General features: G+C 39.0%; 1 protein-coding gene and 1 long non-coding RNA gene across 3 annotated transcripts in view; one reads left to right on the top strand and one right to left on the bottom strand.

Annotated features, from left to right (window-relative positions):
* The window catches only part of TMA16 (translation machinery associated 16 homolog), a 59,355-nt gene extending 48,425 nt beyond the window's left edge, over window positions 1-10,930 (bottom strand). Inside the window, exon 1 of one of the 2 annotated variants that reach the window (XM_060653848.3) lies at window positions 10,801-10,930. In XM_060653848.3, the coding sequence (XP_060509831.1) occupies window positions 10,801-10,803 (3 nt within the window). In that variant the 5' untranslated portion in view covers window positions 10,804-10,930. The remainder of the gene's footprint in view (window positions 1-10,800) is intronic. The other variant, XM_060653847.2, reaches the window with a different exon arrangement.
* LOC144616125 (uncharacterized) overlaps window positions 10,865-12,595 on the top strand; it is a 61,055-nt gene continuing 59,324 nt past the window's right edge. The window contains exon 1 of the long non-coding RNA XR_013555106.1: window positions 10,865-10,949. This is a non-coding gene — a long non-coding RNA (uncharacterized LOC144616125). The remainder of the gene's footprint in view (window positions 10,950-12,595) is intronic.

Genomic DNA, 12,595 nt, shown 5'->3' with positions numbered 1-12,595 from the left:
ATCTTTCATGATTAGGGTGGCCTTCAGATTCTCACTGCTAGTTCTTTTTTCATGGAAGTCATACAGCTTATTTTTCTACAACATTAATCTAGTAAAGTCCCTCCCCCTGCTAACAAACTCACAGTTAGGTCCCAAGTCCTTAATGTGGAAAACAATCTACCCCCACCCTAATTCTCCAGCATTATTTCTCATTCTTCAAAACATCCTTCACCCCATTCTTACTGAACTTCTCCCCCATTCCCAGAATACACCTTGCTGTTTCCTAACTTTTGGAAGCTGCACTTGTTACCTCTGCCTGCAAAATCTTTTCCTCTCTGTTCTTTCATAAATTACAACTCAAAGTTTTCACTTGTAAAACTTTTTGCAGAATTAATTAAAATGACCACCAATTCCTCATTCACACATGTATTCTCTCCTTCAACAAATACTGAAATACAAAACAAATATTTACTGCTCACTTCTTGATAAACCTAAGTAGCGAAGACAGCTCCAACTGTGAAACCCAGAATGGCATGGGAAGGTTGTTACAGGTATAGGAGAATAAGGTGAAACCATCATAAAACAGTACAAACATGTTTCATTTTATTGTGCTTCACAGATATTGTGAGGGTTTTGATTTGTTTACAAACTGAAGGTTTGTGGCAAACTTGCATGAATTAAGCAAGTCTATTATTGACATTTTTCTATCAGCATTTGCTCACTTCATGTCTCTATGTCACAATTTCGGTAATTCTTGCAATATTTCAAACTTTAGCATCATATTTGTTATGGTGATCTGTGATCAGTAATCTTTAAAGTTACTCTTGTAATTGTTTTGGGGCACCATGAATATGCCTATATAAAACAGCAAACATGAATTGTGTGTGTTCTGACTGTTCTCACTCACCAACCATTCCCCTATCTTTCTCCTTCTCTTCAGGTCTATTTCCTGAGACACAACAATATAGAAATTAGGCCAATGACTAACCCCACAATGGCTGCTAAGTGTTCACGTGAAAGGAAAAGTCATACATCTCCCACTTTAAATCAAAAGCTAGAAACAATTAAGCTTGGTGGAGAAGGCGTGTCCAAAGCTGAGACAGGCCAAAAACCTAGGCCTCTTGTGCCAGTTAGCCAAGTTGTGAATGCAAAGGAAAAGTTTTTGAAGGAAGTTAAAAGTGCTACTCCAGTGAGCACACAAATGATAATAAAGCAAAACAGCCTTAATGCTGAGAAACAAAGTTTTCAGTGGTCTGGAGAGATCAAACCAGCCACATTTCCTTGAGCCAGAGCCAAAGCCAAATCCGGAGAAAGTCCCACCTCTCTTCAATTCTACGAAGGCCGAGAGAGGTGAGGAAGCTGGGGACGAAAAGTTTAAATTGGCAAAGGTTGGTTCATGAGGTTTAAGGAAAGAAGCTATCTCCATAACATTAAAGTGTGAAGTAAAGCAGCAAGTGATGTAGAACTTGCAGCAGTTATCCAGAAGATCTAGGTAAGATAATTAATGAAGGTGGCTACGCTAAACAAAATTTGTGTAGACTTTTAATGTACACAAAGCAGCCCTCTACTGGAAGATGCCATCTAGGACTTTCACAGCTAGAAAGAAGTCAATGCCTGGCCTCAAAGCTTCAAAAGACAGACTGCCTCTCTTGTTAGGAGTTAATGCAGCTGGTAACTTTAAAGCTGAAGTCAATGCTCAGTTACCATTTCCAAAATCCTAGGGCCCTTAAGAATCATGGGCCCTCTACTCTGCCTATGCTTTATAAATGGAACCATGAAGTTTGGTTGATAGCACGTCTGTTTATGACATGGTTTACTGAATATTTTAAGCCCAAGGTTGAGACCTATTCCTAAGAAAAAAAGATTAATTTAAAAATGGCTGCTCATTGACAACACACCTGGTTGCCCATGAGCTCTGATGGAGACAATGAGATTGTTGTTTTCATGCCTGCTAACACAGCATCCATTCTATGGCTCATGAATCATGGAGTGATTTTGACATTCAAGTCTAATTATTTAAGAAATACATTTTATAAGGCTATAACTGCCATAGTGATTCCTCTGATGAATCTGGGCAAAATACTGAAAGCCTTCAGAAAAGGATTCACCATTCTAGATACCATGAAGAACATTCATGATTCACGGGGAAGAGGTCAAAATATAACATGAATAGGAATTTGGAAGAAGTTGATTCCAACCCTCTTGAACGACTTCAAGGGGTTCAAGACTTCAGTGGAAGCAAGTGCAGATGTGGTGGAAACAGCAAGAGAACAGAATTAGAAGCGGAACCTCAAGATATGACTGAATTGCTGCAATCTCATAATAAAACTTGAACGGGTAAGGAGCTGCTCCTTACAGACGAACAAAGAGAGATGGAATCTACTTTTGGTAAAGAAACTGTGAAGACTGTTGATATGGCAGCAAAGGATTCAGAATATTACACCAACTTAGTTGATAAAGCAGTGGCAGGGTATGGGATGACTGACTACAATTCTGAAAAAGTTCTACTGCGGGTAAAACGCTATCAAACAGCACTGCACACTACAGAGAAAATGTTCATGAAAGGAAGAGTCAATTGATGTAGCAAACTTCATTATTGTCTTATGTTAAGAAATTGTCACAGCCACCCCAACCTTCAGCAAGTTCTAGCCTGTTAAGTCAGCAGCCTGATTGAGGCAAAAACCCCACTAGCAGAAAAAAAAAAAAAAAAAAAAAAAAAAAATTTGCTGAAAGGTCAGATGATGGTTAGCATTTTTTAGCAATAAAGTATTTTTGTAATTGAGGTATTTACACTTTCTCAGACGTATGCTACTACACACTTAATAGACAGTATAGTGTAAATATAACTTTTCTATGTACTGGCAAACCAAAAAAAATCATTTGACTCGCTTTATTGTTACATCCGTTTTACTCGGACAGTCTGGAACTGAACCTGCAGTATCTCTAAGGTATGCCTGCACGTGCATTCTTTTGTCTTACTCTCTGCATATATATGTGGGGTGGGGGTGGGAGTACAAAAAAGGTGTGGTAAGGATTTTTTGTACATGAGCTTTACACACACGAACCAATAAAAAACATGTCAGAACTCATGGTAGGTTGCCTCTGGGATGTCTCCCAATGAATTCCACCTCCTGATATCATGCCCAGGTGTAATCTCCACCCCCTAGAGTGTGGACCTCGTGACTCACTTAATGAATAACATTTGGCAAATGGATGATCTATCAATCGTGAGATTAGGTTTTGTAAGGACTCTGGCTTCCATCTGGCCTATTCTCTCTTTTGCTCTCTCACCAGGCTTGCTCTGATGGAAACCAACTGTCATGTCAAAGATTTGCTCTGAGGCTGCTAAAACTTAACTAAAGTTACAGAGCTGTGTGTTAACACTGTTTCAGCAATATGTCCAATTCTATAAAAAAACTTCCTTTAAAGATTTAATAAAAAACTTTCTTTAGAACAAGAAATGATTTGATATCCTTGGAGTATGAATATGTCCTCAGAGCTTTAGAAGTCCCAGTTAAAGAACCTCTAAGACTTAGTACAAAGAAGACACAAAAATTGAACTTATACTCTGATTCACCTGTAGTTTGCAATTCCTTCTATTATTCATGAAAAGGTTGCCTCAAGGCAGGATATGAATGTATAAGGCACAGAAATATGTACAATATAGCTTGTTCAATTTTAAAAGATTTTTGTATTTTTCAATATATTAGTATAAAAAAGAAATATTCAACAGGGAAAAACTGAAATAAAACCCTATCAACAAAATGTTAATCTATTAAACAGTCTATTCAAACTAAATATCCCTTAACTAAAAAGTAATTAATCTCTAACCTTTGGAGGTTCTCCAAATTTATTTGTAAAGCATCTGATGATTCATAGACTAGTACACAATGTAAACAAAAAAACAAATCTGGGGGTGGAGGAAAGAGTTTAAGGTGTATTTGCTACAGAAGATTAACAGTTATGTTTTAACTTTGAAAGATACAGCAAAATAGTATTTCTTTTCATAAGCATAACTAAGGCACTGTTTTGAATAACTATGCTTATTTTTTTGTGTGTGTTTGTTTTTTTGAGAGAGAGAAGCAGAGAGAAAGGGAGACAGAGGATCCAAAGCAGAATCTGTGCTGACAGCAGAGAGCCTGATGCCGGGCTCAATCCCACAAACCATGAGATCATGATCTGACTGAAGTCAGACATTTAACCAACTGAGCCACCCAGGAGCCTCTAACTATGCTTACTTTGAAGTTTCTGGCACCACAAAAATATGCCAGTCATAAAATTAGTTATCAAAAGTGTCTCCTTCCTACAATCTTTGGTGATTACTTAAGAAAATTCATTCTAAATTAATCTTTGGATTCATAATTGAGTAACAGAAGAAAACACATAGTTTATTCAAACACAGAAACAGAAAGAAGTATTTCAGGGGCAATAAGCTTCAAATATTCCTGTTAAAATCATAAATAACAAAAAGGACGGGGCACCTGGGTGGCTCAGTCGATTAAGCGTCTGACTCTTGATTTCAGCACAGGTCATGATCTCACAGTCATGAGACTGAGCCCTGTGTGGAGCCTACTTGAGATTCTCTCCCTCTCTCTTCCTCTGCCCCTAACCCGCTTGCGCAGGTGTGCACTCTCTCTTTCAAAAAATAAAGAAAAATATATAAAAAGGAACTTTTCCTAAAAGACCATCAAAGTCATCATAGAATTCAAGCTAACTAGAGGCAGAAAATGCCATTTAGATTACTCAGTGTAACTAGACACCTATATCAAAATAAATTATAGGATATGATATACTAAGTCCTTCGATACCAGTGACAAGATGAAAATGAGAAGACTTAACTAAGAAAAGCTGCTTTGTTGATTAGTAAATCTACCATGAAGAAATTCAGTGCACTTTCCTTGCTTTACAGATAAACATGACCCCAATGATGGACAACTGGTTATGGCTTCCAGTAGGAACTTAAGTGATTCTGCACATAATCCTTTCTAAACCCACCCAATTCCCAAGAACCATTTAGAATTCAAGTTTACTTCCTCCTTGAAACGACCCAAGAATAATCATTTGGACCTTAGAACGTTTCTCTTTTGGTAGCATTTGCCACATAGCAGCACCTAGTATCATACTGCACTTACCAGTCATTTAACATTTATAAAATCATTTATATTTGTGTTTTATCTTCTCAACAGTGGCTTCTTAAAGACTGTAAATGCGTCCTATCAGTTTGAAAATAATACTTTGAAAGTAAAAGAAAAAAAAGAAAAGTAGGATGTTGCCCCAAGTAAACATATGCTGAGCACCCAATGTACATTAAACTACTGTGAATTAAAAACATGAAAAATAGTCCTTAAAAGTGTGAATTATCTCATATAAAAATAATTTTTAATAGCCCCCAAACAATACTTTCCTTAACATTAAGAATATCTTAATAATTCTCTAACACAGACTTCAATTTCTTTCATGCAAAATTCTATCATCAAGCTCAACTTCTTTTATGTTATCATAGAATCCAAGCTCAACTAGAGACAGAAATGCCATTTAGACTGTTCAGTGTAACTAGAAACCTAGAAAAATGATCATTCCACCAAACACACTTAGGGTACATAAAGGCATACAAATACTTAAAACAAAAAGTATAAGACTAAAGCCATACCTACCACCACTCACAAACATCTAGTCAGAATTAACCTTTTCTCCCACATTCCCTGCTACTACTCTTTACACTTCTACCTTGTACTAGATTAATTTTTTAAAAAATCCCTGAGCATATATTACCATGTACTAGGATAGGAACTAAGGTTCCAGGATCAAAAACAGACACAACTTGTCCTCATGGAGCTTACTATCTAGCTATCTCATGAATAACTATATACTTCAGTTAAGTCCAAAAAATGGTCAGGAAGTAGGAGATCCTGAGTGAAACCATATAAAAAGTGGACCTAATTTCTGAACATCAGGAAAAGCCTCCCTGAAGAAGTAACTTGAGACCTTTTTTTTTTTTTTTTTTTTTTAAAGCTGACACAAATTGCTTGTATAAAGAATAGTTTGGAATGAGGTAAAGGAGTAAGACTACCACTGGTAGTGTTGTGGTCATTAAGAAGAGCTGACAGTCGAGTAGCCTAAGCATGGTGACAGTGAGGGTATGAAAAAAAAAACACAAGGTTTGAAGAAATGTATCTTGAGGCACAATGATACAGGACTCGAATATGGAGGGCGAGGGAAAAGGAAGAGTTAAGTATGCCTTCCCAGGTTTGCAACATAAGCAACAACATGGTCAGAATTACCATTTACCGTTAAGATAGGAATGGAACGTGGAGACAAGGGGCATCAAGAATTCACTGTTAATTAGTTCAAGAGGCCCAGGAGACAGCTGAGTACAGGAGAGATAAATACAAGTCTGGCACTTAGGAAAAAAAGATCTCGGCTAAAGATATAAATTTGGAATGACTTGGGGATATAGGTGGCACTTTAAGCCACTGGAGATAGTAAGATTCCCTCAGTAAAAGAGTAAGAGGAGAAAACAGCCTAGATCTAAGCTCAGATGAAATACATGTATTTGATGAGAACCTACAAGGTAATGGACATTTACAAAATCATTAAGAAAAAGATCAACAACACAAATAAAAACAGGAAAAAGAACACAAACAAGTCACAGAAAGATAAATACAAATGTTATTAAAGTTTTGAAAGGATATGTGGTCTACCTTAAAAGAAATGTAAATTAAAACTTTAATGAAATAGCATTTTTAACGTATAAGACTGGATGTTTTAAATTTCTTAGCACTGCATTAGTGAGGATGTGGGTGAGTTAGTGGTCTCATAAATAAGCAGTCTCATAAATAAGTAAGTATTCTCCCCCTGGAGTGCAACTTGATAGTTCTTATCATTATTAAAAATTGCACGTGTCTTTTGACCAAGACATTGTATTTCTATTAATTTAGTCTAGAGGTACATATCTACACATGTAGCAAAAACAAGAATAATCAATTCAGCAGTGTTTGTAGTAGGAAAAGAAAGAATGGAAACAGGTTAAGTGTCCATCAGAGACCTGGTTAAGAAAATTAGATAAAAGCAAACAATGGGTTATCAGCTATAAAAAGCAAGAGGGAGAACTATATGTACTTACACAGGTCTCCAAAAGTTGAGTAAGACAAAACAAGCAAGGGGTGTAAGACTGTGTCTAATATAGTATTCATATAAGAAGGAGGAGTAGAGACATATACATATGCTGGTGCATGTATATAAAATGTCTGAATGGGTATCTAAGAAAATGGTAACAGGCATTCCGCAAGTGAACTGAGGCATTAGATAACAGAGTTGCAAGAAGACTTACTTTTTGCAGGAGGAAGAATAATGATCTCCCTCCCAAAGATGTTAATGCCCTCATCCACAGACTTGCAAATAATTTACCATATATGACAAAAGGGACTTTGAAAATGTGATCAAAGATCTTGAGAGAGGGAATTTATCCCTGATTCCCTATAAACAAGGGCCCTTCTAGGAAGGAGGAAGAATCATTATCAAGAGAAGGGGTTGTGGCCTTTCTTGGAGAAGCAGGTTAAGTTGTGACACTGATGGCTTTGAAGATGAAGGAAGGAGCCAAGAACCAAGGAATGTAGGTGACCTCTAAAAACTGGAAAAAGCAAGGAAACAGATTCTTCACTACAGCCTCTTGAAGAAAGTCCTATCAACACCTTGATTTTAGCAGAAAAATAAGACTCACTTTTGGACTTCTGATTCCAGAAATTTAACAATAAATGAATCTGCATTGTTTTAAGCCATTAAATTTGTATTAATTTTTCACAGCAGTAATAAAAACTTAATACACTTTTCAAGGACAACAATTTTAAGTTTATTTACTTTGAGAGAAGGGGGGAGAGAGATTCCCAAGCAGGTTCCACACGTCAGCACAGAGCCTGACGTGGGGCTTGAACTCACAAACCGTTAGATCACGACCTGAGCAGAAATTAAGAGTCAGATGCTTAACTGACTCAGTCACCCTGGAGCCCCACTGCTGTCTGATTTTTTTAAACCATGCATATGTAATACTGTTCCAAAAAGAAACAGGTTCATTAACATTTTTTGTTACTTTTACTAATTTTCAGGAGCAAGTTTTCACTAGCAAGTAATCTCTTTAAGATTTAGGCATATAAACAGACACATACACCAATGGAACAGAACTGAGAGTACAGAAATATACTTATGCATATATGGCCAAGAGTACTCAAAGGCAAAAAGACAGTCTCCAACAAATGGTGTTGTGAAAACTGTATATTCACATGCAAAAGAAAGAAATGGAACCCCTACATTACACTACTCAAAAATATTAACTCAAAATAGATTACATTTTTTTAAATTTATTTTTTGGGAGAGTGCAAGTGGGGGATGGGCAAAGAGAGGGGGACAGAGGATCTGAAGCGGGCTCTTCACTGACAGGCTGACAGCAGCAAGCATGATGCGGGGCTCAAAAAACTCATGAAACAAGAGATCAAAGTCAGATGCTCAACTGACTGAGCCATCCAGGTGCCCCAAAATGGATTAAACATTTAAATGTAACGCCTGAAACCATGTAACTCCTACAAGGAAACACAGGGGGAAAGCTCCTTGACAGTGAACTTGGCAATATTTTTTGTGTCTGACATGAAAGCTCAATCAATAAAAGCAAAAATAAACAAAAGGGACTACATCAAACTAAAAGGCACAGAAACAGAAATGATCAACAAAATTAAAAGGAAACCTACAGTATGGGAGAAAATATTTGTAAACTGTATCTGATAAGAAGTTAATATCCAAAATATATATGAAACTCATACAGGGGCACCTGGGTGACTCAGTCCATTAAGGGCCCAACTCTTGATTTCGCCTCACGTCATGATCTCACAGTTCACAGGATCGAGCCCATCATCAGGCTCTGCACTGACAGCATGGAGCTTGCTTGGGATTCTCTCTCTCCCTCTCTCTCTCTCTGCCCCTTCCTGGTGCACACACACTCTCTCTCCGTCTCTCTCAAAATAAGTAAGTAAACTTTAAAAGAAAAAATAAGTAAATTCATATAATTCAGTAGGAAAAAGAAAACCCCACAATCAGATTTAAAAATGGGCAAAGGATGTTTTTCCAAAAATACACAAATGGCCAACAGGGACTTGAAAAGGTGCTCAACGTCACTAATCATCAGGGAAATGGACATCAAAACCCCAATAAAATATCATTCCACATGTGTTAGAATGGTTGTTATCAAAAAGACAAGAGATAATAAGTGGTGGAAAAGATGTGGAGAAAAGGGAAAACTTGCACACTGTTGGTAGGAATGAAAACGGATACAGCCACTATAGAAAATAGCAGAGAGGCTCCTCAAAAACTTAAAAATACAACTACCGTATGATCCAGCAATCCTACTTTTGGGTATATATCCAAGGAAATTAAATCACTATTTTGAAGAGGTATCTGCACCTCTATTGACTAAAGCCTTATTTATCATAGCCAAGCCACTGGAACAACCTAAGTCTGTCAGCAAATGAATGAATAAAATGTGATGTGTGTGTGTCTGTATGTATACGTATATGTACATACACATATATACACATATGTGTATGTATACATACATATGTATGTACATATGTATGTATATATACATATACATATACAATGGAATTATCAATCAGCCATAAAAAGGAAATCCTGCCATTTGTGACAATATCCTGCCATTTGTGAAACTTCATAGCACTATCCTGACAGCTAAGTCAGGGAGAAAAAGACAAATACTGTATGATCTTACATATATGTGGAATCCAAAAAAAACAAACCTCATAGAAACAGAAAGTACACTGGTGGTTGCCAGGGGCTGAGGTTGGGGGAAATGTATGAAGGTGGTCAATAGGTATAAACTTCCAGTTACAAGATGAGTAAGTTCTTGAGATCAAACACACAGCATGGTTACTATCGCTAACAATACTGTATTGCGCACTTGAAACTTGCTTAAAGAGTAAATCTTCAAAGTTGTAGCTATGTGATATGTTAACTAAATTTATTGTGGTAGTTATTTCACAATATATATCAAATCATAACACTGTACGTCTTAAACTTATACAATGTTATAAATCAATTATATCTCAATGCACCTGGAAAAAAAAAAGTTACCAAGATTTAGTAAGCTGATTTGTTGCTACAGCTTACATTTATAGGTGAGTCCAAAAGTACACAATTCGTGTCGTTAAGGAATATGTATGTAGTCACTAACAGTTAAGGCCCACATTTTTTTGCATCTACTCAATTTTTAGTAAAAACAACAGAACAGTTCGAGATTCCTGGTGGGACGGGGGAGGGGGTACGGGTGCAGGGGGGCACGGGGCGGGGGATGGAAACAGGATTTGCGGAGCAAGGACGTCACTCAAGGGCGCGAATGGACGCCAAGAAGAGAAGATTGAGCCTAACTAAATAGTCTAGACCAGCAAGAGGTGGCACAAGTGTGTGGAGGCAACACTTTCTCAAGTTTTGCTTACCTTCCCCCCCCCCATCCATGCTCCCGCCCCCCACATTTTGGCAAGAAAATGTGTAAACGTGAGTCTTTTCCCTTTCCTCGAGGGAGCAGGGCGCTCTATGAACACTTCGGAACCCAGAAGTTAAACTTTAAAGCCCAGACCCTGGGCCGGGCACCTGCCTCGGGGCTGCCCAGCCCAGCACCCCCTACCCGGGTGTACTGGGTAATAAAACCACTTAGCTACTTCCCCTCTCCCGGTTTTCCAAGACTGCCCCCTTCCCTCCCGCCTGCCTGACGGGAGTCTTCCAGAGAGCCAAGCGGGTTCAGGGGAGCGGGAGGGGGCCCACCATGGTGACGTCCTCACGGCCCCGGAGAACCTCCGCAGCCCAGACCCGGGAAACCTCACCAACAGTCGCAGCAGCTCAGAGAAAAACTCCAGCTTAAACACACGTGGTTGCCGGAGAAGACTGGGGCGGAACCGACCGGAAAGGGAGGGGTAAGTACGGTTCTCTAAAACTTCCCCGGGAACCAACACCAAGTCTTTTTATCCCGTGTTGGACTTCTCAGCCCTGGACCCGCCGACAGCCGGCCCGAGTGTTTGCGAGGAGCAGTGGGAGGGAGTTTGGGGCGGGCGGGGAAACCTGGTCCGGCGCCCAGTGTGAGGCCTGGCATTTGAGCTGGGCTCGCCAATGCTGGAAGCTGCTGGCTAGCGGCGTCCCAGGCCCTGGATCTCGGACATCATCTGCCCTGATGTACACCCCCACCCCCGCCACCACCTAAACAGCCCCGTCGAAAGAGTCTCTTCTCTTGGAGGTTCCTCACTGAGGAACTCAGCCACTGAGGTTGGCTGCCTCCCGATTAAACTGTTAGGAGATGGCACGCGTCCTAGTGTGGCAAAAGGCCCTCTGCCCACCTAAGTTACCTTGAGCAAGCCTTTTCCCCCACTGAGTCTTTGTTCACCCATTAAGGGACCTTTCCACATATCCAAGGCTCCTTCCAACCCAGTTTTTCTGTTTTCTTCTCACAATGTGTAAGGGTCTTTCTTTTACGTGTATTTTGTCAGGGCTCCACAGATTGTAGACATTCAACAAATACTTGTCTAGTGTGTGCCAGGCTTTAGGAATACTTCCCGTCAATATTCCTGCTCTCACTCAGCTCGTATTTCCGTGCAATGTGTTAGTAAATTAGCTATTCATTCATCAATATATACAATTATTATTATCTCAAATGGTATAATTACCCTGAAGAAAATGAAGATGGTGGGGTAGCAGGAGAGCTGTTTTACACGTGATGGTCTCTGAAATCCTCTTTTGAAAATGGGAGTTGAGCAGAGACTGATACTAAAGAAAAATAATTATTCAAGAGGCTTGGGGATACAGCTTGGTCAAATGGGAATTTATAGCCAAGGAGCAGGGTGAGAGGGTTAGTGGATGGAGAATTAGTAAGAGGAAACATCAGGGGTAAGGGAGCATTCTGGCTAAACCAACCTTCCAAGATTATTGTGTAGTGACTGCAGGGTGATCAGACATCACCTGGAAGATGGTGGAGGATCAGGAGCCTGATTAGATATAGATATCAAGGTTAATCAGATATGGAGGACTGGGGATTCTGGCTAGACTGACTTTCTTGCTAAAATTGGACAATGCAGAGAGCAGGAAATCTAAAATTCCAAGCCTAGATGAAAAAGAGTTTGAAGAGCCTGAGTAGACTTTGGTCAAGGAGAGAATCTTGTAACTTGAATGAAAAGAGAAGACTAAGCGTGGGAAGAAGCCACAGGCAAGGTGAAGTTGGGTGTGCCTAGATACATGTGTGTAGATGTATGTATTTGATCAACAAATATATCCATTTAAAAATATATAGATTAAATTATAAGCAAGAATTTGTAACCAGAGGATCTATGAATCTAGCGACAAGGCATTTTCATATGGCTCTTAAGTGCGTGAAAGTGCATTTTGTGTGAATCTACACCATGAAGGTCACCCTTGCAATATATGCTATGGAGACAGTAATCTATTGATGACTCCAGTTAATCCAAATCATTTATACTTTATTTCTGTGCACTAACCATTTCCTATGATACAACTTATACCCTCTCTACCCCATCCCCTGAGTCTAGCCCAGTGCCAGTCAGCTGAGATCTAT

Source organism: Panthera onca, chromosome B1 (assembly GCF_046562875.1).
Source record: "Panthera onca isolate mPanOnc1 chromosome B1, mPanOnc1 haplotype 2, whole genome shotgun sequence".
NCBI lineage: Eukaryota > Metazoa > Chordata > Mammalia > Carnivora > Felidae > Panthera > Panthera onca.
The sequence above is the reverse complement of the archived record's forward strand: the minus strand, read 5'-3'. Positions and strand labels throughout refer to the sequence as shown.